Genomic DNA, 25,742 nt, shown 5'->3' with positions numbered 1-25,742 from the left:
GTACAGCACTATACAAGAATACAAACCCATGAAGTGCTAAACATGAAAACAAAATAAATAAAAATTTATTGTATTAAAATTCTACAAAGTTTCACTGGTGTTATTAGATGGTGAACAATTGATCTGTAAAGTGTGAGTAAATATAATAGTTAAGTGTTAGTTATTAGCTTAAGCATGTTATTGGGACGTTATTCTAAAGTTGCAACTATTCCTCATTTACTAACAGTTAATAAATGAAGAATAGCTGCAACTTTAGAATAACGTCCCAATAACATATACACTATTAACTGATACTTAACAAGCCTTTATTAAGTTATTTACTAACAGCTTGTTCATGATCTCTTAATAATTTATTAGGTACAGTTATAAATCATTAAAATACAGTTAAGAAGTCATTTAAAACTTGTTAACTAACAGCTTGTAAGTGATCTATTAGCCATCTATAAGGCACAGTTATAAATAATTAACAAACTATTAACTTTTATTTAACAAGTCATTTATAACTTGTTAACTAACAGTTTATTAATGGTCTATTAACTAGTTATAACGGATAGTTATTCTAAAGTGGTACCCACTTTTTACACAGACTAAGATTATTTGGAGTGAGTAGCAGCATATTTATGACTTTTTATAAAGTAACAAGAGTCTATTTTAAGATATGGGATCATTGTTTGGTTTGGGAATCTGACAATAAAAATGAAAACCCAAGTAAATAACCTGATGAGAGTGGCAGGAAAAATCATGGGAATTAAGACACTTGGTCAACTAAAAGACATCTTTGAGTTGTGCACAATCCAACAAGCCAACAAGATTTTATCTGATTCTTCACATGTGCTGTCTGTGGAATATGAGCTGATGAATTCTGGTAGAAGATATAGGGTCCCGTTGTGCAAGCATAATAGATATAAACATTCTTTTGTTCCTTTTTCAATTAAGTTGATCAACGAGCAAGTAGGGAAGGACGGTCAAAGACTAAGATAACAGGATTGGTTTGCACAACAGAGGGCAGTGGGGCACATGGTACTAGAGGTCTGCACTGACCCGACCAGATTTCTACGGCGCGGGTATAAATTTCCGAATAAATCACGGGAGCGGTCGGTAACGGGTTTAATTTGGGACGGGAGCGGGCTGTCTAGCAATATCGCTCCCGACTCCCGAGTGATCACGCGTATGTATGTGTGTAAATGAAATAGCGCGATGCTGTGTTTAGCTTGTTTGTTGCAGTGTGTGTGTATGCATGCGCACGCGCGAATGAGAGGTGTGTGTGTGTGTGTGTGTGTGTATGTGTGTGTGTGTGTGTGTGTATGTGTGCGTGCGCGAATGAGAGATAGAGCTTTGCCTGTGTTTGTGCTTGGTGCTTATGAGAGTGTGTTAGAGGGCGCACGCGAATGAGAGAGAAAGCTTTGTCTGTGTGTGTGTGCTTGGTGCTGTGCGTGTGTGTGTTTATACAGACAGCTTGTTATAGGCTGTCTGGACTGTATAACTGGGTTATTTTCGGTTTTGTTCTCCCCCCGCTCTTTAGCGGGATCAGGCGCGGCGTATAGAAAACGGGGCGGGTCGGGCAGCGGGACATCAAGTGCTTAATATAAGCGGGAGCGGTCGGGTTCCGGCTAAAACCTGGCGGGTGCGGGATTCAAAATTTTGTCCCGCGCAGATCTCTACATGGTACTTTACTTTTATAACATTTTTTAAAAAAATTTACTGATTTTATGGAATCGTATTTATATTAGGAGGTATTTTAGGATTAGATTTTAATGTGTATGTTTGTTACATGTTGTCTTGTTGGTGTCTATGTACAGCAGAACCTTTTTTCTAAAACAAATTTCTCCTACGGGAGACAATAAATTTTACCTTAAAAAGGTTATAAACAAATGAAAAACTGCTTTTATTCTAGCCAAAATAAAGCAAATAAGACTGTCCCCTGAAGAAAAAATTATTATAGAAAATACTGTGAAAAATTCCCTGCTCTGTTAAACATAATTTGGGAAATATTTGAAAAAGAGGGCTAAAAATTGACTTCAACTGTATGTAAAAATCCCCATGGCCACAGAGCATTAAGGCTAGAGCCACGACACACATGAACGACAGCTCTGTCAGGTGCACTATTTTACACGAAGGCCTGTTTTGCGCCGGCAGGGAAGATTAGCTTCTACATTCCCAGTGTGTGTCAGAAAGTGAGCGAGGCCTCGGCATCAGCACTGCTAATCCTGGCCCGTGTGGGGAAAAAAAGTGGGTGTCCGGTGTGCCAGAGACGTGTTGTGTTCCTCTGTGTCAGCGTCAGCCGCTCTGAATGTACTTCTTAATAACCACGCAGCCGTGTCTAAAGAGCGGGCATGGCATGCTCTGCTGCAGCGTCCACACATTGGCACAGGGGTCCAAGGCCTCCATGGTTCCCAGCGCCGGGCCCTCGCTGCTCACAATGCCGCCGCTCGCGAAGATCTTACCGTCCAGGACCACCGCACTGGAAAACATTATTTGAAAATTGCATTAGTGGTTTTTTATGCAAGGAGATATACAAGCTACAAACACATAAAATCACATACAAAGGTACAAATAGATCGGTACAAAATAAACACATACACCAATTTTGGTTCTTGAAACACATGTCAAAAAAAGTTGGATCAGTAAAGCATTTAACACTTTGTAATGTTGCTATTCCTTTTTCACAATACTTAAAAGACGTTTAGGGACTGAAGACACCAAGTGATGAAGTGTTTCAGGTGTAATTTTGTCTCATTCTTCCTGCAAACAAGTCTAAATTGACTTCAACAGTCTTCATTGTCACATTTTGCGCTTTAATATGCACCACACATTTTCTACTGGAGACAGGTCAGGACTACAGGCAAGCCAGTCAAGCACCTGTTTCCTCTTCCTCCGCAGCCAGGACTTTGTAATGTGCGCAGAATGTGGTTTTGCATTGTCTTGTACCTAGAAAAGAACCAGGGACACTGACACAACCTCATGCTATGACAGACCCTGGCTTTTGGACTTGGTGCTGGTAACAGTCTGGATAATCCTTTTCTTCTTTGGTCTGGAGCACACGGTGTCCTTTTCCCCTTCAAAAATACCTGAAATACTGATTCATCTGACCTCAGTACATGTTTCCACTGTGTGATGGTCCCATCCCACATGCCTCTGAGCCCAGAGAAGTCAACAGCACTTCTGGACACTGTTAACATAGGGCTTTCTTTTGTCACAGTACAGTTTTCACTGACATTTGTGGATATAACTACATATTGTGGTACTTGACAAATGTTTGCCAAAGAAGTCCTGAGTCCATGTAGTGACATCACTTCTAGATGAATGAGGATTCTTGATAAAGTGCCACCTGAGGTATTGGAGATCACGGTTGTTTAGGGTTGCGCCCTTTATGCACTGAAATTCCTCCAGATTTTTTTTAATCTTTTAATGAAGTTTTGCACTGTTGAAGGTGAAATATCTAAATGTCTTCCTATCTTTCTGTGAGGTACTTTGTTTTTAAATATTTCAATCATTTTCTCACATATTTGTTGGCAAACTGACGATCCCCGGAACATCTTTGCTCCTAAAGGACTAGACCTTTCTTGGATGCTGCTTTTGTACCAAATCATAATTACAATCACCTGTTGACATCACCTGTTTCAAATCACATCATTAACCAATTTACCCCATTACTAGCACTAAACTGCTCCTGTCCTAACTTGTTTTGGAGTGTATTGCATGTCTGACAGGAAAGGATGAATATTTACAAATGAAATGAAATTGAACAGATAAAACATAAAATATTGTGTTCCTATTGTCTGCAATAACATACAAGTCAAAGTAAACTCAGAAAGCACTACTTTCTTTTTTATTAGCTTTTTATATTGTCCAAACTTTTACAGATTTAGGATTGTAGATGGATGGATGGATGGATGGATGGATGGGTGGATGGGTGGATGGGGTGGATGGATGGATGGGTAAGCAGGCAGATGGACGAACGGATGGATAGATGGATGGACGGACGGACGGACGGATGGATGAATGGACGGACGTCTGAATGGATGGATGGATGGCTGGATAGATGGTCGGATGGGTGGATGGATGGATGGATGGATGGGTAAGCGGGCAGATAGACGAACGGATGGATAGATGGATGGACGGACGGACGGACGGACGGATGGATGAATGGACGGACATCTAAATGGATGGACGGATGGCTGGATAGATGGTCGGATGGGTGGATGGATGGATGGATGGATGGATGGATGGATGGATGGATGGAAGGACGGACGGACAGACGGAACGGATGGATGGATGGATGGACGGACGGATGGATGGATAAATGGATGGATGGGTGGATGGGTAAGTGGGCAGATGGATGAATGGATGGATGGACAGACGGACGGATGAATGGATGGATGGGTGAATGAACAGACGTCTGAATGGATGGACGGACGGCTGGATAGATAGTTGGATGGGTGGATGGGTGTATGGATGGATGGATGGATGGACGGACGGACAGACGGACGGATAGATGGATGAATAGACGGACACCTATATATATACACAGTTACTACAACTACAAAATATTACTAAATTACAACTATATTACTAATAAAAACACAAATTAAAAACAACAAAAACTACCAAATTACCTGAAGAACTGAATAGAAACAGGGGAGGCAAATTAACAACAATAATAATGAATGACAACATTTTTTTAATGAATTAATAAATAAAACAAGTAAAGCACAACAAAATACAACAAACTAAACAAAAATATGACAACAATAGTAATCTATGAAGACTGGGGGTGGATTGGTTCGCGACTTATCAGGAAAACCAGGGTTAGGGGGGTGGCCTGGGGTTGAAAGGTGGGTATGTGCGGTTTTGTTCATATTTGAAAGGGGAGGAGTGGCGGGTGGATAATGTGACATATTTAAAAAAAAAGGGGGGGTATTAGGGGGAGAGGGGTGGGTTGAAGACTGGGGGTGGATTGGTTCGCGACTTATCAGGAAAACCAGGGTTAGGGGGGTGGCCTGGGGTTGAAAGGTGGGTATGTGCGGTTTTGTTCATATTTGAAAGGGGAGGAGTGGCGGGTGGATAATGTGACATATTTAAAAAAAAAAGGGGGGGTATTAGGGGGAGAGGGGTGGGTTGAAGACTGGGGGTGGATTGGTTCGCGACTTATCAGGAAAACCAGGGTTAGGGGGGTGGCCTGGGGTTGAAAGGTGGGTATGTGCGGTTTTGTTCATATTTGAAAGGGGAGGAGTGGCGGGTGGATAATGTGACATATTTAAAAAAAAAGGGGGGGTATTAGGGGGAGAGGGGTGGGTTGAAGACTGGGGGTGGATTGGTTCGCGACTTATCAGGAAAACCAGGGTTAGGGGGGTGGCCTGGGGTTGAAAGGTGGGTATGTGCGGTTTTGTTCATATTTGAAAGGGGAGGAGTGGCGGGTGGATAATGTGACATATTTAAAAAAAAAGGGGGGGTATTAGGGGGAGAGGGGTGGGTTGAAGACTGGGGGTGGATTGGTTCGCGACTTATCAGGAAAACCAGGGTTAGGGGGGTGGCCTGGGGTTGAAAGGTGGGTATGTGCGGTTTTGTTCATATTTGAAAGGGGAGGAGTGGCGGGTGGATAATGTGACATATTTAAAAAAAAAGGGGGGGTATTAGGGGGAGAGGGGTGGGTTGAAGACTGGGGGTGGATTGGTTCGCGACTTATCAGGAAAACCAGGGTTAGGGGGTTGGCCTGGGGTTGGGAGGTGGGGATGTGCGGTTTTGTACATATTTGAAAGGGGAGGAGTGGCGGGTGGATAATGTGACACTTTTAAAAGAGGGGGGTGGGGGGTAATTTGAAGAGCATGGAGGGATTCGAAGAGAGGGGTTTGCAATGTATTTGAGGCCCAGGGGGGAGTGTCTATGCATATGCTTCCGGGAGACTTGGGATGTCTGAAAACCACACAAAAAGAGTATTAAATTTAAATAATAAGAAGAAAAAAACTTATTTCTTCTAGTGGCTCAGTGGTTAGTGCTGTCTCCTCACAGCAAGAAGGTCACAGGTTCGAGTCCCAGCTGGATCAGTTGACTTTTCTGTGTGGAGTTTGCATGTTCCCCCCGTGTTAGCGTGGGTTTTCTCCAGGTGCTCCGATTTCCCCCACAGTCCAAACACATGTGCTATAGGTGAATTGAATAAACTAAATTGACCGTAGTGTATGAGTGTGTGTGTGTGAATGAGTGTGTATGTAAGGTAAAGCATCTACTTCGTAAAACATAAGCTGTAATAGTTGGCAGTTCATTCCACTGTGGCGACCTCTAAAAATAGACTATAATGATGTATCTCATGGCTCCTTTAAAAGTAAAGTCTGGCTCCTTGGTTCTGTTTGTGATGTGGACAGGACAATGCACTACATTATCTGTCAGCGTTTGAGTTATGAGTTGGCACCAGAACCATTTCTCTCAGATTCCCGCCCCAAGTTATTGGAGAACAAATTTCGGGATTTGTAACCACATACATAAGCGTAATGATAAAGATTATACTCCTGTTTGCCATCTTACATAAAGGCTTTGCATTGTAAAACTGTCTAAGAGATGGATGAGACGAATCATCTACCTCCTAATCTTCTCTTTGGGCCGTATTCATTTCAAGCTCTTGACAGGATTCAAAATGTTAATGCGGAAACTCTTGCGAGTGTGACTGTAACGGATGTGTCGTTTCTGGAAAACATGTTTGAGTCGCAAATACACAGCGGAAGCGTAAAAAAAGGTGGCTGTGTGTGTTTTGTGATGCACTAGCGATTGTTCGGTGGCTCATTTGTGCTTCATCTGCCGCTGAGTTAATTACTGCCTCTGCTGCGAATGCCAATCAGCACTGAAAGCAAATCGGGCCCAAAGCGCGACCCTGTGGGACCCCGAATAAAGTCATAGGAGCAAACAGGGCAGCTTTTGTGCTAACTGGAACACATCATTTCCACAATGCGAGTTTTCTCAGCTTGATCCATCTGCATTTACTTGATGATGGTTGTTAATGCTCATTTTGCTCATTAACATTACATAATGATGGCAGTTATGGGACGGGAATGGCATATTTTGTGTTATTTGAAAGCAACTGCTTCAAATTTGCATGAATATGCTGCTAAATGAATGACGACAATAACAATAAAAATTCAGTCAAAGAACTAAATACAAGAGACAATGCGTTTAGACAGCAGGAGAATGGAGCCTGCGGCCAACAATATATCATACAATTAAACCAGGCTGTAAAAGCAAGATTTGAGAGTGCTTTTTGATCAACAAAACTAAAAAAAAAAAATCTCTAAATGTCGAGGAAAACCCCCACCCCCACAACATTTGATCTGAAGATTTTTTTTCTTCTTGTGATTGACGCCAATGTGTTCTTCCTCAATACTTTTTTTTTTAATTGTTTTCAAGCATAAAAATGCAAATTAAATTAGTTTAAAAGCAAAATGACAAATATTAATTTATGCATTTTGTTTATTTAAACTTAAGCATCTCTGCTAAAAAAAAACAAGAATATTTATTATGTTTTATATTCTATCAAATACAAAACAATTCAAATATATATATATATATATATATATATATATATATATATGTGTGTGTGTGTGTGTGTGTGTGTGTGTGTGTGTGTATGTGTGTGTATGTGTATGTGTGATCTATATTATATACTGTTATATATATATATATATATATATATATATATATATATATATATATATATATATATATATATACATACGCACACACACACACACACACACACACACACACACACACACACACACACACAYATATATATATATATATATATATATATATATATATATATATATATATATATATATATATATATATATATGTATGAGCAATATCAGACAAGTTGGCACATTTTATATTGTGTTTATACAACAGTTTGAGGGCATATTGTGTATATAAAACCTAAATCAAACATGGAGAGTCTCAAAAAAAAAACCTTTTGTTTACTTGTTTACTACTTTAGATCTGTAGTGTCTGGTTTTAGCTGGCTGTATGTGGGCGGAGTAATACACAAGTGGTAAAGAGGCTGTACGGGTGCTGATATTACTTAAATATATCACGGCTATCAGCCAATAAGATTCTAGAACCACACAGAACTGTATATATATATATATATATATATATATAGTCCATATGTTCCATATGTTTTTCAGTATAGTTTAAAAGCAAAATAACAAATCAAATGATCAAACCTTATTTTCTTATTCATATATATATATATATATATATATATATATATATATATATATATATATATATATATATATATATATATATATATATATATATATATATATATATATATATATATATATATACATATATATATTTCAGTGGGGTTTGAAAAATAATTTGACCAAGTAAAGTTTAGATCAGATACGCAGCCGGCCGAATATCAATATAACAGCATTTTTTATGACACTGTATAACAAAGATAAATATTTTTACAGTACTGTGACGGTTGGGGTGTGGGTAAGTGTAAAAAATACAATTTATTGGGCAATTTAATAGATAGAAATAGTAAAGTGTCTTCATTTAAGAATGTTTCTGAAAAAAATTAAACCAACAAAAAATAAGTAAACAAAATAATTTTTGGTGTAGGTGTACCTGAATGCATCTATTAGCAATGAATTTAAAGGTACATTTCATTTCATTTCATTTCTGTCATCATTTACTCATTTAAACACAAAATGAGATATTTTGAAGAATGTTGGAAGCCTGTAACCACTGACTTTCATAGTGGAAATAAGGTCAAATGAGGAAAATGTGTAAAAAATGTGTAGGAAAAAAATACAATGAAAGTCAATGGTAACAGGATTGCTCCGTTTTCCAAATATCTTCTTTAGTGTTGAATGACGACAGTATTTTCAATTTTAGGTGAACAGTCTCTTTAAACTTCCCTCACCCTTGCCTTTTTATAATTTACGAATCAGTTGAAAAGATGACTAGCATAGATGTACCTGTAAATAGGGCTTATATTCTGCAGTAAACCTGTATTCAGAGAACCATGAATGCACAAATCCGCCTTTGGCACCCTTGACTTGTCTAGCCTCTGACAGCAGTGAGATCTCTCCATCATGATTTCTCTATGGACAGGTGTGTATTTGCGGTTGACTTGCTGTCCTCACCTGCAGAACTGTCTGGAGTGGTTCATGTTGGGTCCTGCTTTGATGTTTCCCTTCTCGGGGTCGTAGATGGTGGTGGCTCTGGCATACGCTCCTCCCAGGATGAAGATATAACCATTCAGAGTCACAGCCGGGGCATATTTGTTATCTGTATAATGAGAAAATGAAACAAAAACAAGTCACCGTTAGCCCATGAGGGAATGCATCGTAAGGTCAGGACTAGGGGTCTTGTTGTGCTTTTTCCTTCACTTGCTTAAGTGTAAAATGTTGCTGTGTTTGATTATGGAAAAGATTGTGAACATCACAAAAATCTTAGTACTGTAGAGTTTTTATTAACCCAGGCTCATTTTGATTACGTACCCCTACATACATTTCTGGAGAGCGCCAAATATGTCCCAGGAGATATATATATATATATACATACATACATACATACATACATATACACACACACACACACACACACACACACACACACACACACACATATATATATATATATATATATATATATATATATATATATATATATATATATATATATATTGCGAATCCACCAGAGGCCATTGTGTGAGCGTTGTTAGATCTCAAATTTCTCTCATAAGTGCCGTAAATCCACTAGAGGTTGCTGTCGACTGACTGATTTACTGACCGACCAACTGATTCCCTAAACACCACCTTCCCTAAACCCAACCGATAGTGTTTTCAAAAGCACTGATTGACCAGCACCCACCCACTTCTCTAAACCCAACCAATAGTATTTTCAAAAGCAATCCAGACAAAGAAAAGCCCTCAGAGCAGCATGATTTTACCACGTTTTCAAATTTTACCACGTTATTTACTTGTTGGTTATATTTTTTTACTTTTGTTTTTGTTTTAACTGCTTTCTGGAACCATTCTCATCGGACTTCAACAGAGTTGTCACAGTCAACTCAGCGTCTTAAATTCTCTGACGTACATGGTTAGCCACTGGATCAAATGGTAACAGTAGATAATCCTGCATACAGCTGGTCAGCTGGTAAGTGCAAAACAGCATCATACCATCCGCTAACATTTGTTTTAGGGACAAAATGCAGCCATACGCAGGGCCGACCCATGGCATAGGCAGTATAGGCTAATGCTAAGGGCGCTGTACATCAGGTGCGCACCAGAAATGGGAGAAGAAAAAAAAGTGCAACTTACACTATTCCTAAAACTAGTTGGTACTATGACTTATAAAATAATACGCCCACATTAATTTAACTGCAAAGTGCAAAGCCTACTAAGTAGCCTACTAAGTAGCAGCAGTAGTAGTAATAAATTCTACATAAATTCTACATTCGAATAATTAGACTTTACCTGTGAAGAAGATTTTATTCTCTCTGTATGAAGTATTTTCTAAGTGTAAAGCAGTTAATTTTCTCTTCTCAAAATGTATGTAGTGTTTGCAGCAAACATGTCAGCCTGTGTTAAAAATACAGTGATATGTCTGTGTAAGATGAGTATGCCTGCACAGAAGCAACACTAGGAGAAGGCTGAATGACTGATTGTGTAGATCTAACATATATGTTAAATACTTGTATGAAGCTATATGTATCAGAAGTTAGAATGAGTAACATATTATCAAGTTATTATCCTATCATAACAATGTATGTAAACACTTAGTTCCTTTGCATAAGTTGCATCTATACTTTGCTGACATAGACCTGTAACATCTCTGTTGACATGAGCTAGTGGGCTGAGAGCCAAGAATAGCAGGACCCCTTAGACTAGAAAACCTATTCAAAAATGGTCAAGAGTTAAAAAGAGACACAAAGGGGTGTGTCAAAATAACCTGTATAAATATTGTAAAAAACACAGAGACTTTAGAAGGAGCAGGAGAGACTTTAGAAAGTGTCCAGGAGAGACTTCAGAATGCTCTGGGGTCTGCTCTGCTCTTTCTCGGCTTTATTATGGAGAATAAAGTCTATTTTCTGATATTCAAAACCTCCGGTCTGATAATTTCTAATTGATAATAAGTCGAATTCACGACACCTTTTTTTGATTTTTTTGATTTGATCAACAAGCTCAACGTCAAAAAGCACCAAACTGTCTGGTGCGCAGGGGAGGCAAAAAAGAAAAGAAGAGGAAGAAAAAACGCGACAAAGACAGAGGTAATGTTACAATAAAGATTAAAGATTATTTTGCAGTATCCAAGCGATGATTGATAACACCATTAACCATTAGCATGACACATACCTGTCAACCCTCCCGTTTTGCCCGATATCATGTTTAATTTTCCCATATTTTCCCCGTATGTTTAATCTTTATATGAAAAGTGAAAGTACCATCAATACAGAGCCAATCTCAAAAGTAATAGAATTGCAAGAGCTGGTCTATCTCTGCAACCTTTGAATTCAGTGTATGCATGCTGAATGACAGACGGGGTCTGTATGGGCCCATTACAACTGAGTGGTAGGGTACGGTACGGTTTGGTACGCTTTTATGGCCATTTCCACTGTCAAAAGGCATACCGAACCAAACCGTACCGTACCACTTTTTCGCCACCCTTTCGAAAGAGTTCACACAGAGTAGCATTCCAGGAATTTACTGGTAATGCTACAACTTCTCTTTTTAGAAAATTGGCAGAAAAAGAATTACCGGTATTTTACCAGTATAAGGGCCTGTTCACACATTATACCTTTCCGGAAAATTGGCAGAACATATTTACCGGTATTTTACATGTTTAAGGGCCTGTTTACACATGATCCCTTGTTGGAAAATTGGTAGAACATATTTACCCCTATTTTACCTGTATAAGGGCCTGTTCACACATAATCCCTTTTTGGAAAATTGGCAGAACAAATTCACCGGTATTTTACCAATATAAGAGCCTGTTCACACATAATCTCTTTTCGGAAAATTGACAGAACATATTTACTGGTATTTTACTGGTACAAGGGCCTGTTCACACATAATCCCTTTTCGGAAAATTGACAGAACATATTTACTGGTATTTTACTGGTACAAGGGCCTGTTCACACATAATCTCTTTTTGGAAAATTGGCAGAACAAATTTACCGGTATTTTACCAGTATAAGAGCCAGTTCACACATAATCTCTTTTTGGAAAACTGGCAAAACTAATTTACCGACATTTTACCAGTATAAGGGCCTGTTCACACATGATCCCTTTCCGGAAAGTTGGCAAAACAAATTTACTGGTATTTTACCAGTATAAGGGCCTGTTCACACATGATCTCATTTTGGAAAATTGGCAAAACAAATTTACCGGCATTTCACTAGTATAAGGGCCTGTTTACACCAGATCCCTTTTTGGAAAATTGGTAGAACATATTTACCCATATTTTACCCGTATTAGGGCCTGTTCACACGTGATCCCTTTTCGGAAAATTGACAGAACAAATTTACTGGTATTTTACCGGGATAAGGGCCTGTTCACACATGATCCCTTTTTGGAAAATTGGCAGAACAAATTTATCAGTATTTTACTGGTACAAGGGCTTGTTCACACATGACTCCTTTATGGAAAATTGGCAGAACATATTTACAGGTATTTTACCAGTATAAGAGCCAGTTCACAAATAATCTTTTTTTGGAAAACTGGCAGAACATATTTACCGGTATAAGGGCCTGTTCACACATGATACCTTTCCGGAAAATTTACCATAATCCTGGATGAGGCCATATCCTATGCAGATGATGTTGTGGTCAAGGAGGAGTGGAGAGCGTGATTCCTGAAAGACAGACGAGTGTCCGCATTGATCCCGTGGGCCAGCTAGAAATGGTCGTGCCCAACTGAACCTGGTTTCTCTCAAGGTTTTTTCCTTCACTTTTATCAATTGTTGAAGTTTGTTCCTCGCCACTGTCGCCACTGGTTTTGGAATTTGTTGAGCCGCACATCGATGGATTTGCTTTTCAGTGTTTGGACTTTCAGCAGTGAATATTAAACCACACTAAACTAAAGTAAACAAAACTTCACCTCTGAAAACTGCACTGACACAGTTTCAATTTACTAGAATTTCTATATTAAGCTGCTTTGACACAATCTACATTGTAAAAGTCCTACACTGTTAACCCTTACTGTAGATTATGCAGTAAATAACTTTAAAATAGCCAGCGTTTAGCTGTAATGAAAGGAAACAGTATTTTACTGTAAAAGGAGCAGGATTTGTATGAAATTCTGTAGTCCAAAGAATAAATTACAGTAATTTACTCTATGTACCATTACAGATATTTACTGTGATAATCAATGGTAAATTACTGTTCAACCATTACTGCCCCATCTACTCTGATGCTTTATGTTGCTATTTTATATTTATTTTATCTCTGTGTTTTCTTTGGTTCCTTTTATGTTTTTAACATTGAGTATCAGGAGTCAACCAATGCCACAGAGCTTATTAAAAGGTAAGTGTAAGATATGGATGAAATGCATTAAAAGCATTTTACTTTTTCTATAATTAATCTAATTTAATTGCCTAGTTTGACCTATAGTTAAGATTTTAAATTGCACTTTCAACTGAATATTAGTATTTTGCTAAATAACTAGTAAAAATGTGTTATTAAAAAAAAAAATATATATATATATCTTAAACAACACGCACATACATTTTTGCAGAGACTCAATGAATTTGCCTGGAAAACTGGCAAGTAAAAGTGCCATTAACAGTATAAAGGCTTTCCTAAATAAATGTATAAATCATGATATTTGTTGTGTTTTTTATCATTTTTTACTACAAATTTGGAACGACATGAGAATCAGATTATTTGTTTATTTATTTTTTTCTATGGATGAAGTTTATATTATTGTATATTTTTATTGTTTTTATCAAACGATATGTGCATAACTGTGATAAATGTAGGCAGTTGCTTTGAAAATATGCTATGTACCAGGGGTGTCAAACTCCTAGAGGGCCACAGCCTAGTAGAATTTAGTTCCAGCCCTGCTTCAACACACTACCTTTAGATTTAGTTTGATCAGGTGTGTTTAATTAGTATAACTGCACTGTTACTCTGTAGATTGTGCAGTAAATAACTGTAAAAAAATAATGACTTAAGCATCATCACCACACACTACCACAGGCTGTCCGTCTTTTTCTAAACACAAAGGTGTTAGAAGTTTTCAGAAAATGCTGGCCCTTTAAGAGAGCCAGGTGTTTGATTTGTTTACTGCTGAGTGCGCTCTATTCTCTGTCTATCAATTCAGATGTTAAGTCTGATATGTTTTAGGCTTAAATAAGAATCTTAAATGAGTAAGTAAAATGTGTTCAAATGTTTTTGAGGGTTTATAAAATAAGGCTGTGTTTTAAGTTATATTGTTGTTGTCTTGAACTGTGTACTTGAAAGCTACATTGTTAGCTAGTTAGCCTCTCCTCATATAACCTCTTACATTACTTTTGTTTAAGTATATGTATTTATTTTATATTGCACGCTGCCATAATGTACAGATGCTAACAGTTGTTTGTATCTTTCTGGCAACTAAGCCAAAATTAAATTCCATCATCTCAGTAAGGGAACATGTGCACATCATCACAGGGAATCACAAAAACATGATACACATAGCCATCCACACACAAAAGCTCCCCTGTCAGGTCCCAGGTTGTGAGTTTGTTACTAAGTATTTTTCAGAGCTATGTTTCCATCTATGAATTTATATTTGAAACAATAAAAAAGTTTGTTGTCATGAGATAATTATAACAATAAAAGATTGGATCCTTTGGTTTTTCGGTGTTGCCAACTTTATTATTGTTTTCTATAATTATTTTAAACTTTTCGAGATTTGACACAGTTTTTAATTATTTAAAACTTTAAAATTTAAAATAGTTATTTTGTTTTTTGCTGTTCATTTTTTTTTTTTTTTTGCATGGTCAGAATTGAGGAGAGAGTAACACATTTCACTGCAGCACTGTGTGTGTGTGTGTGTGTGTGTGTGTGTGTGTGTGTGTGTGTGTGTGTGTGATTGAGATAAATGTTGGCAGTTGCTTTAAAAGTATGCTATATATCAGGGGTGCTTAATCCTGTTCCTGGAGATCTACCTTCCTGCAGATTTCAGTTGCTATCCATATTCAACACACCTAAACCAATTAATTAGGACCTGAACACCACGTGATAATTACAGGCAGGTGTGTTTGATATGGGTAGCAACTGAAATCTGCAGGAACGTAGATCTCCAGGAACAAGATTAAGCACCCCTGCTATATACCATGGGGGTCAAACTCCAAGTTACTGGAGAACTGCAGGGCAGCAGAGTTTAGTTCCCACCCTTCTTTAACATTACCTGTAGATTTCTAACGAGCCTTAATTAGTTTTATCAGGTGTGTTTAATTAGAGTTACAGCTTAAAGTCCCAGTCACACTGCACTTTTCTCCCTTTAGACTTCCATTCATACGCATGTGAATGCTGCAGACCTGGAATGCATGCTTATGCGACAAATTTTGCAGTTTGCAGCATTGGAAAGTTCAAGCTTGGAGAACTCTGAACTGTGAAATAACATCATGTGATTGCTTGAGACTAATCAAAGATCAAACCATGACCTCTCTGAACAAAAATTATGGACCAGTTGCTTGCTTTTTCAATCTCTAAATATTTTGTTTAATCCCACTCCTTTTCACAGAGCCATATGACAGAATTTTGCATGCTTAAACGTTAGTTTGACTGCAGCCTTGCTGTGCAGACCTGGGGCTCTCAGTAATATGTAAGATGATATTTATATCTGCTGATTTCTTAATTTTGTTATTTGTTTTCTGTTTTATATTTGTTTGCTGCCAAAACAATAAAATAAATTTGTCAGAATTTACAACTTAATTAATTTAAAGAATTAATAAAAGGCAAGAATACAAATTAATTTTAGTAACACCTTGACATACTATTGTGTATGCAGTATAATGCTGTGAGTTGTAACACTACAGTACAGTAATTAACTGTACACAGTTTCCAGTTAGTTACCACTACTGCTCTATTACAGTGATTAACTGGCAACACTGTTGCCAGCTATTCACTGCAATGGTTCGGTTACAGTAAACAACTGGCAACACTGTTGCCAGCCACTCACTGTAATGGTTCAGTTACAGTAATTAACTGGCAACACTGTTGCCACTTACTTACTGTAACCAAACTTTTACAGTGAGTGGCTGGCAACAGTGTTGCCAGTGTTCTACTGTAAAAAAGCCTGGTAAGGTCTAACAGTGTACATAAATAAAGATGAAATTAATTTAATTGAACTGTTTAAACCAAAATGGGCTTTCATATGAAGCAGCTATAATATATTGATGAAAGATGACTTTCGGAATCATTCACAATAGAACAGAATAAAGTAAATAAGGTCAATTGATTTCACTTTGCTTCTGTTAAATCTCTTGTTTGAGAAATGAAACACCTCAAATCATCTCACAAACAAGGCCCATTTTACAGCACAGATGTAAACAACAAGTATCTCTCGCGGGCTTATCATGTTTCATTCATTTAGAAAGGCAGTCAACAGCTTATTAATTTCAACAATATAGGAGTATAACAGAGACAGCTGAGGTCATTCTGTCAACTGCCCAAATGTAAATCAATAGGCCTGTTCCAGCACATTATGTTGGCACGGACGCCGTTAACTTCTTTGATTTGAGTAATCAAGCTAGAGAAAACACATAAATAATTGATGAGTGGCAAATAATTGAATTGAATTCACAGTCAAGGCGGCAGCTGTGACTTCAAGCTCAGCCGCTGAAGAGAGACGGCAGAACATTGAGCTAATTAAATCTTAAGCCTTTCAGATTCGGATTGAGACCTCATGGGAAGGACAGACATTACTGATAATGTACAAAAAAAAAAAAAAAAAAAGAAACTGAGAAAGAGGAGGGAAGGTTAACGAGTAACGAAAATAGAAATAGACCCATTTGCACAGGGTATTACTGAACACTAAAACTATCAATTCTATCTATGCTGAGCAGTGGTTGTAAGTACAAGATAAATATGAGGAGATTAGCAGAGTTTCTAGATAAATCTTACAAAAGCCTTTAAAGAACTGGGTCACATTTCACCTTTTGGGTCCCATTTACACTAATAAGCCCCCAATTTTTTTTATTTATTTTTTTTTGTGTGTAATTTTTCGCGATAAAAACGACAAATTTTGTGGCGGTAATTCGCAGACATTTAAAAAAAAAAAATAAATAAATTTAAAAAAAAAAAAAAATATATATATATATATATATATATATATATATATATATATATATATATATTATATCACAGTTGAAACCAGAAGTTTACTTACACTAAAAAAAGGAAAATAGCCATTTTTTAAAACAATGTCTGATGATAAATCATATTAAACATTTACTATTTTAGGTCCGTTAGGATTACCTAAATGATTTACATTTGTTCAATGCAAAATAATGAAAGACATTTTTTTTTTTTTTTTTAGAAATTTTTATGAATTTCCAGACAGTTCAAAGTATTCATACATTTCCCTGGTATTTGTTTAGCTTTGCTTTTAAACTGTATAACTTTGGTCAAATGTTGTGGAAATCCTTCCACAAGCTTCTCACAATAGTTTGCAGGAATTTTGGCCCATTCCTCCTGACATTGGTGTAACTGAGATTTGTAGGCTGTCTTGCTCGCACATGCTTTTTCAGCTCTGCCCACAAATTTTCTATGGGATTGAGATCAGGGCTTTGTGATGGCCACTCCAAAACATTCTCTCTGTTGTCCTTAAAGCACATTTGAACTAATTTGGCAGTATGCTTAGGGTCATGGTCTGTTTGGAAGACCCATTTGTGGCCAAGATTTAATTTCCTGGCTGATGTCTTGAGATGTTGCTTCAGTATTTCTACATAATGTTCTTTCTACATGATGCCATATGCTGTGAAGTGGACCAGTCCTTCCTGCAGCAAAACAGCCCCACAACATGATGCTGCCGTCCCCATACTTCACAGTTGGATTGGTGTTCCTAGGCTTGTAAGCTTTCCCCTTTGTCCTCCAAATGCAACACTGGTCAATATGGCCAAACAGTTCAATCTTAGCTCCATCAGACGACAGGACATGTCTCCAAAAATTATTCCTTTCCCCAGAGTAATTAAGCAAATTGAGTAGTAGCAAATTGTAATCTGGCTTTTTTTTTTTTTTTTTTTTGATGATTCTGGCTTGTTGATTTTCCCATGTTGACCCAAAAGGAAGCAGTTTGAGGTTTTCCTTAAATACTATTCTAAAGTTGTGCCTCCAATTTACTCAAATGTTGTCAATTAGCCGATCAGAACCTTCCAAAACCTTGACACCATCACCTGAGCTTTTTTAGAGGCATAATAATCTTATTGTATGTAGGCTGGGTGGCCGAAGGTTAATATACCAAGGCGGCCTGCCCAAGTAAAGTCTATGTGTGGAAAGCACTGTAAATACATTTAGATCATTTACTTTAAAGGGCAATGAAACCCCCTAGTTTCAGCAGGGTGTTTTCACACCTCTACTTTGAAAAAAGCCAGAAAAGTGGGTGTGTCCAGCTCTGTTTAGGGGGGAGTGTCGGAGGAAGAAAGGAGGCATGGTGTGGGAGTGTCTATTTGACCACGCGCTGAGTTTCAGAGTCAAAACACACACACACACACACACACACACACACACACACACACACACACACACACACAGGGGAGAAAGTGACTGTGTTTACATGGACATTTATAATCGAATTATTTGCCAAATTATTAAATGGTGGACTTTAACTGCAGTTTGGCTCTTTCATTCAGGCAATTAATTCGTGCCCCTCGTGACAAACGAGATATTTGTCCTCTCCTGGACACGCTGTAAGCGTGTATTTTTCATGCAATGCTTGATACCGCACGCCGAATGAGAGTTCACTGTAACTTAGATGAACTCAGCAGGTAATCCGCGTGTGTTTTTACGGTCACAAAATGCGGTGAAAATCCTCCACGACAGTTATAGTTTGGTTGTGGCGCTAACATGTTTACTCGGTGCAATAGTTAGTTCGATACGAACAAACTGAATAAACAAAGAGCACTGGTCGCTCACTTTCCAAATTTGTAGAGACAGGACAATTACCAGCAACTATAGCCACGTCTTGATTAAGAGGAAAAAGCAGCGAATACGGATCTCCATTTGCAGAAGATAAAAGCTCTCGGGTAAACAATGTTCCGACATGTAAGTTATTGTTGTCGCCCGTTGCGTACACTGTAATCCACACGCGAGTCCAGCTGCGCTCTCACAGAGTGAAAATGAAAACAAAACTTCACTTCGGGAAATTAGGAAAGCAACATTGCATGCTTGTTTTGCCAACACAATGTGGCGTCTCTTCCGTGACGCCGTCTACACTGTAACATTAATGAATATTTATGAAGTTGCACAATAGAGCACGCTGATTGGTTTGAACCAAGTCTTACTCATGCATTAATGCAGCACACTCAGAGACGTAATACGGTACTCCTCGGTACAGTCGCCCATTCTACACGCTGGAATACACGCTATGATCTCATGACCGTGACGCAGCTTCAAAAATTTGTTTCAAACCGGAAGTATGAATTTGCTTGAAATAACGCAAAAACAACCAATTTACACTTTTAGGTGAGATATATGTGTCCTAATAGTGTTTTTAGCAGTGTGGGACACATATACGACTGTCAACAGCTCAGAAAATGTGTTTTGGTGTTTCGTAATCATTCCTATTGCAATGTGAAGAAACTTTAAACCAGGGGTCCGTTCTTCGTACGTGGATTACTCAGTTTGCTGGATTTGGATATTGACGATTTGACACGATCCAGGATCGTTTTGTTCTTCAAAGCTGATCCGAGAGTTGTTGTCATAGCAACAGTTCTGCTAGGTCAAACCTGATCGGGAGCAGGTTCAATTCATATAAACAGGATTAGATCAGCTTAGTTCAAGCAAAGATAATACAGAAAGTATACAGTCATTAATAAAATAAATTAAGTTATACATATTAATAAAACTTTTGCAATCTGCACCCTCGAAATGAAAGTACAAAGACTGCCACCTGCTGGTGCAAAGAGAAAACTTATTGATATGAACTTTTTAGATCACTTTAGTACAAATTGTGTATAATAGAAATGCAGAATATGTGGCTTTTTTTTAAAGCAATAATACATTTATGCAGTCATAAACATGTTTTGACAGTTAATATAACGGTGATTTGATGCTTCACAAAAGTTGCAGACGCCTTTACCAATATCAAAATGCTTTTGTAAACAACCAGTTATTCTTTACAACGATTAAAAAATGGCTACTTTACAAATCTTACAAATCTTTTCTAAATGTAGAACTAAATACACTGATTTGCATTGAAATACATGATGAATACTCTTGACAAATGAAAGTGTAAAGCCTGCAGCTCACAACAAATGTGGAAGGTTATTGCGTGTCATATTTAACAAACCGTTTACTGCTAATTTGATGTAATTTTGCTCACATGGATAATTGAATATTATCAGATGATGTCATTACGCTGCTGTCCCGTCAGCCAATCGCTGCATTGCTGATCATGATTTCGAGGATCGATAGATCTGTCCTTCATAACACACGCAGCGATCTCAGATCAGTTTATCCAGACATTCTAATCTGATTCGTGAACTTCTTTGAAGAACCAAATTAGCGAGAGATCAGTTATCAAGATTAAAAGATCCAGGATCTGCCAAATCATCTTAGATCATTTAAGCGAGGTACGAAGAACAGACCCCAGCACAACAACAAATGTTTCTAATGACAGTCACCTGCTGCACCTTTAATCGGGACAACATGAAGTAATTGTGTGGAAGCCTGCCTTTCTTACAGTGTCGAAAAAAATCCTTGTGATACTCAACTAACTTTCTAAAGTAGTAAAAGTCTGTGTTTGTCATTCAATTCTCCGGCTGACAGTACGTGTGTAATGATGATATAGATCACCTCCTATCATACACATGTGTGTTGAGTCTTGTTTGTGTTCTCCTGCTGGGCTCTGAAGTGTCAGTCTGCCGTCTTCAATGATGTGGCACAACTGCTAAACGGTGCTCTTGAAGGAATATCCACACAAACAGCGGCTCCTTTTACACTTAAAGTTTCACACTTCCAGAAACCGTGGCCAAAACAACAAAGACCTTCATCTCCCAGATGCGTTTCACGGCCACAGGCGGCGCTTCTCCACGGCTGCTATATTTATATGTTAAACAACGACCACAATACAGTGGAGCGCGAGCGTGTCCCGCAGCGTTTTCTGGCCTGTCAAACACAATAAGTGTGCCAGCGGGAGAAGGTGTTGTCGTTCACAGATGGCGGCGGTGACAATACTGTTCCCTGCCGATAAGACAGACAGAGATGAAGAACTGCAGCGGGAACATTAGGCAGTCGCTGACTGTCGACTGAGAGACCAAACTCTCACTCAAATCAGCTTCTTCACAGCAGATCTTACCATTTCCTGCTGTTTAATGAGAAATACTGGACCACTCACACTATAAACGTATCTTCTTTAGGGGCCGTTCACACAGAGCATGTTTCTCCATTGCAATATGCTACTTTTCCATTGATTTTCTATGTAAAAGTGAGCTTGATGGACGTGTGTGAGCAATCGTGATTGTGTCTTGCACTGCATTTTTTAAAGGTGTTGTGTCAAGTTACAAGAATATTCTGCTGTTTTTTTTACTTGTCTGCCAGTTTCCATGTCGGTGCGTCTCACGTGGACGATTGTAATACCAAGGTAGCTCGGGGGCATGGTCACATTAAAAACAATTAGACTATAGTGTTGGTTTCAAACTGATTACTTAATTAAACAATATTTGTGTTTAACATGGCTGCATTTAAAAGCTTTCTATAGCTATTTGTCTCATGTCTGTGTGTTTATTTTTCGTGGAGTTTCAGTGCATTTTAGTGGCGTGTTTTTAAAAATAGTTCGCAGATACGAAAGAAAGAACGCACACAACGTTTATTTTCCTTATTTTGTAGTTATTGCGAGTGTGCACAAAAAAGTAGACACCTCACAGATTCAAATGGTGTATAACACTTACACTCACCGGCCACTTTATTAGGTACACCTGTTCAACTGCTTGTTAACACAACTTTCTAATCAGCCAATCACATGACAGCAACTCAATGCATTTAGGCATGTGGTCAAGAGCATCAAACCGAGTATCAGAATAAGGAAGAAAGGTGATTTAAGTGACGATGAACATGGCATGGGTGTTGGCGCCGGACGGGCTATTTCAGAAACTGCTGATCTACTGGGATTTTCATGCACAACCATCTCTAGGGTGTACAGAGAATGGTCTGAAAAAGAGAAAATATCCAGTGTCACAAAAATAGGGGCGTCACGGTGGCACAGTGAGTAGCACGATTGCCTAACAGCAAGAAGGTCGCTGGTTCGAGCCCCCGCTGTGGAGTCTTCCGGGCACTCTAAGTTTAAAGACAAGTGCTATAGGTGAATTAAATAATGAATGCACCCGAAGCTGTATCCCATCTATACTTTCCCATTGCAACATGGCTGGAGGGCACTTAAAGTCAAGTCAAGTCAGGTCAACTTTATTGTCAATCAAACCATGCAACAGTACATTACACAGCAGACTGAAATTGCATTTCTCCCATACTCCAATGTGCAATTTAAAACAAGATATGACACACACTAAACATAAACTAAACATTTAACTAATATAGTACAATAGATATTTAATAAATAGACAATAATAAACAATAATAAACTGTGAGCAATTACCAGATATCCTATTTCTCCAGAATATGGCCAAGTTGAGGTATTTATTGTAGTGCAGTATGACAAACGTGCAAGTGCAGAGTAGCAGCATAGAGGTAAGTGAGTTTTGTAAACATGTTACATGTGCAAGGAATATTAACATATATGCATAAAATATTGAGTTTGCCTTTCTCACAGTTCCACAGAAGAAACCATACCTAAGCACTGGTATGAAAAACAATAAATAAATAAATAAACAATTCATTAGAAAAATATATAATTTTAAATCTCTCCTTTCTGAAACCCTGCTCTGCTCTGCTCTGATTGATTGGCTGGCCCTATATTACTACACTCTGATTGGTCAGATGGCCATTTCTGTAGCGATTGGTCTTAAGCTTACAGCATCTGTCTAAAACCAAACACCCATCAAATTTAAATATTTAAATAAGAAAAAAAAAAAAAAAAAAAAAAAAAAAAAAAATATATATATATATATATATATATATATATATATATATATATATATATATATATATGTATATATATATATATATATATATTTAATAAAAATTTAATAAAATGTAATATTTTTGTAGACAAAAAAAAAATGCTAACACAATGCACAAAAATAGCAGACACGTTTAAGATAACTGGGCAAAAATGCTCCCGCACAATGAAATAAAATGTAAATAAAACTGTGACGCACATAAGTTGTACATATAAACATAATTTACATAAACACTATCTATAAAAGGTTTGAGATCTTTATGATTTCTATCAAATAATCTTTTTCTACTCACCAAGGCTGCTTTTTCTATAGGAATCTACTTTGAATTATGATTTATTCTTGTAATTTTCAGCATAATTTCACTAGTTTTATATGCCATATCATTCTTCAGAAAGCATTCTAATGTGCTGATTAATCTAATATGCTCAGAAAACATTTATTAGTATTATTATTATTATCAATGTAAAACACTTCACTATTTTTATGAAAGTCTTTCAGCTTAGTCCCTTATTAATCAGGGGTCGCCACAGTGGAATAAACCACCAACAATTCCGGCATATGTCTTACATAGTGGATACTTCCAGCTGCAACCCAGTACTGGGAAACATCTATACAGTCTCATTTACACACTATGGCCAATTTAGTTGATCCAATTCACCTATAGCACATGTGTTTGGACTGTCGGGGAAACCGGAGCACCCGGAGTAAACCCACGCCAACACAGGGAGAACATGCAAAGTCAACATAGAAATGCCACCTGGTCCAATTGGGACTCGAACCAGTGACCTTCTTGCCGAGAGGCAACAGTTCTAACCTCTGAGCCGACATGCTGCCTGTTTATGAAACCTTTTTAAATAAAACAACATCATCCGAAGTAGAAATGTTAAAAACATTTATTTTAATTAGAATTTAAATCAATTTAATGAATGAATAAATAATATGTTTTAAATGAACCCCATTGTATTCTCAATCTTTCCGTTACCTGCCAACATCTTCAACCACTCTGCTTTACTATCGTACACTGCAGTTACCAGGCTATTTTATTAAGCTACGTCATCGTTTTAGATGCTTTATTACTGTTGACCGTTTCCATGGCTTCATCGATCGAGAAGGAAGTCAAACAACAAGACAATGAAGACGGAGGTGCTTTGTATTTGAGCCTTTGCTGGTTCTTACACAAACACAGCCGCAATAAACATATGATCCCTGGGCCACAATGTCCATAGTGACATCAAAATCAATAAGAGCCCCGCGGCCCATAGCAACATCAAAATCAATAAGCGCCCAGTCTGAGATGACGTTATGGGGCACCAAACCCTCAAGAGTTCATTATCCGCCAGCGCGAGAATACCTGCAACACTTGACATCTCGTCCGACCTTTCCAGATCACTCAAGCCCTTCACAATATTCAAAATATCATGTTCCTTCTCACATGCAGCTGGCCTTTTGAGGCGAGAGATGATGCCAGTCATGGCTTTGAACTTTTGAGTCAGCGGCTCTAAATGCTCACCGTCTGCGTGTTTGACCTGCTGGACTCAAAAGTGGTTTAAAGTCGCATGTGTGCGAGGAAACGTTTGCCGCCGGCTGTAGAGTTTAAATGTCAGAAGCACACATACATCACTCTGGCTGCTGCAAACAACTTAAAGGTGCCATTGAGTGCACCTTCAATATGTTAAATTGTTTGTGAATTCTACAGAAACAGTTGGCCTTAGATTAAAAAACTTGATTAAACTCAATTTTGACCGTATTTGGAAGGGTCATGAATATTAATGAGCTTTGCAGCTGCCAGTACCTGCTTGCTCTCTCTCTATTTCTCTCAAACACACACACACACACACACACACACACACACACACACACACACACACACACACACACACACACACACACACACACACACACACACACACGTTTGTTTTTGTGAAAAGTGGGGACATTACATAGGTTTCCATTCATTTTATGCAGCCCAAACCGTATATTGTATTGCCCTCACCCCACCCCACCCCTAAACCCTACCATCACAGGAGACTGTGTGCAGCTTTACTCCCTGATTAAACTCATCCTGTAGGATTTATAAGCATTTTGAGAAATGAGGACGTCACCAGTGTCCTCATATTTCACCTCCTTTTTGTAATACCTGTGTCATACCTATGTCATTATACAGATTTGTGTCCTGATATGTCACAAAAACACGTACACACACACACACACACACACACACACACACACACACACACACACACATTTGGGAAGCTTTTAAATTTGGGTAGGCAAAATCCAGGCGGAAATCCCAGAATAACAGCATAGTTTAACTGGTTAATACCTGGAATTTTCCAAATGGAAAAAAAGGTTGGTTTGTTGGTTATACACTAAATAATCAGTTATTTTGTCAATTGTGCTGCTTCTCAATTCACATTTGCATGAATATTGGGCCATGCTTATTATCGAACCCTGCT

The 25,742-nt window shown here is 38.0% G+C and overlaps 1 protein-coding gene across 4 annotated transcripts in view; it reads right to left on the bottom strand.

Moving 5' to 3' along the window:
• Positions 1-1,962: 1,962 nt before the first annotated feature.
• The window catches only part of LOC100334314 (kelch-like protein 29), a 380,138-nt gene continuing 356,358 nt past the window's right edge, over positions 1,963-25,742 (bottom strand). For all 4 annotated transcript variants that reach the window (XM_073928104.1, XM_073928106.1, XM_073928105.1 and 1 more), the window contains 2 exons: positions 9,147-9,291; positions 1,963-2,461 (listed from right to left, as the gene is read on the bottom strand). In XM_073928104.1, coding sequence (XP_073784205.1) covers positions 2,278-2,461; positions 9,147-9,291 — 329 coding nt within the window. In that variant the 3' untranslated portion in view covers positions 1,963-2,277. The remainder of the gene's footprint in view (positions 2,462-9,146; positions 9,292-25,742) is intronic.

Source organism: Danio rerio, chromosome 17, assembly GCF_049306965.1.
Source record: "Danio rerio strain Tuebingen ecotype United States chromosome 17, GRCz12tu, whole genome shotgun sequence".
Taxonomy (NCBI): Eukaryota; Metazoa; Chordata; class Actinopteri; order Cypriniformes; family Danionidae; genus Danio; species Danio rerio.
This window is presented reverse-complemented; position numbering and strand designations above follow the sequence as displayed.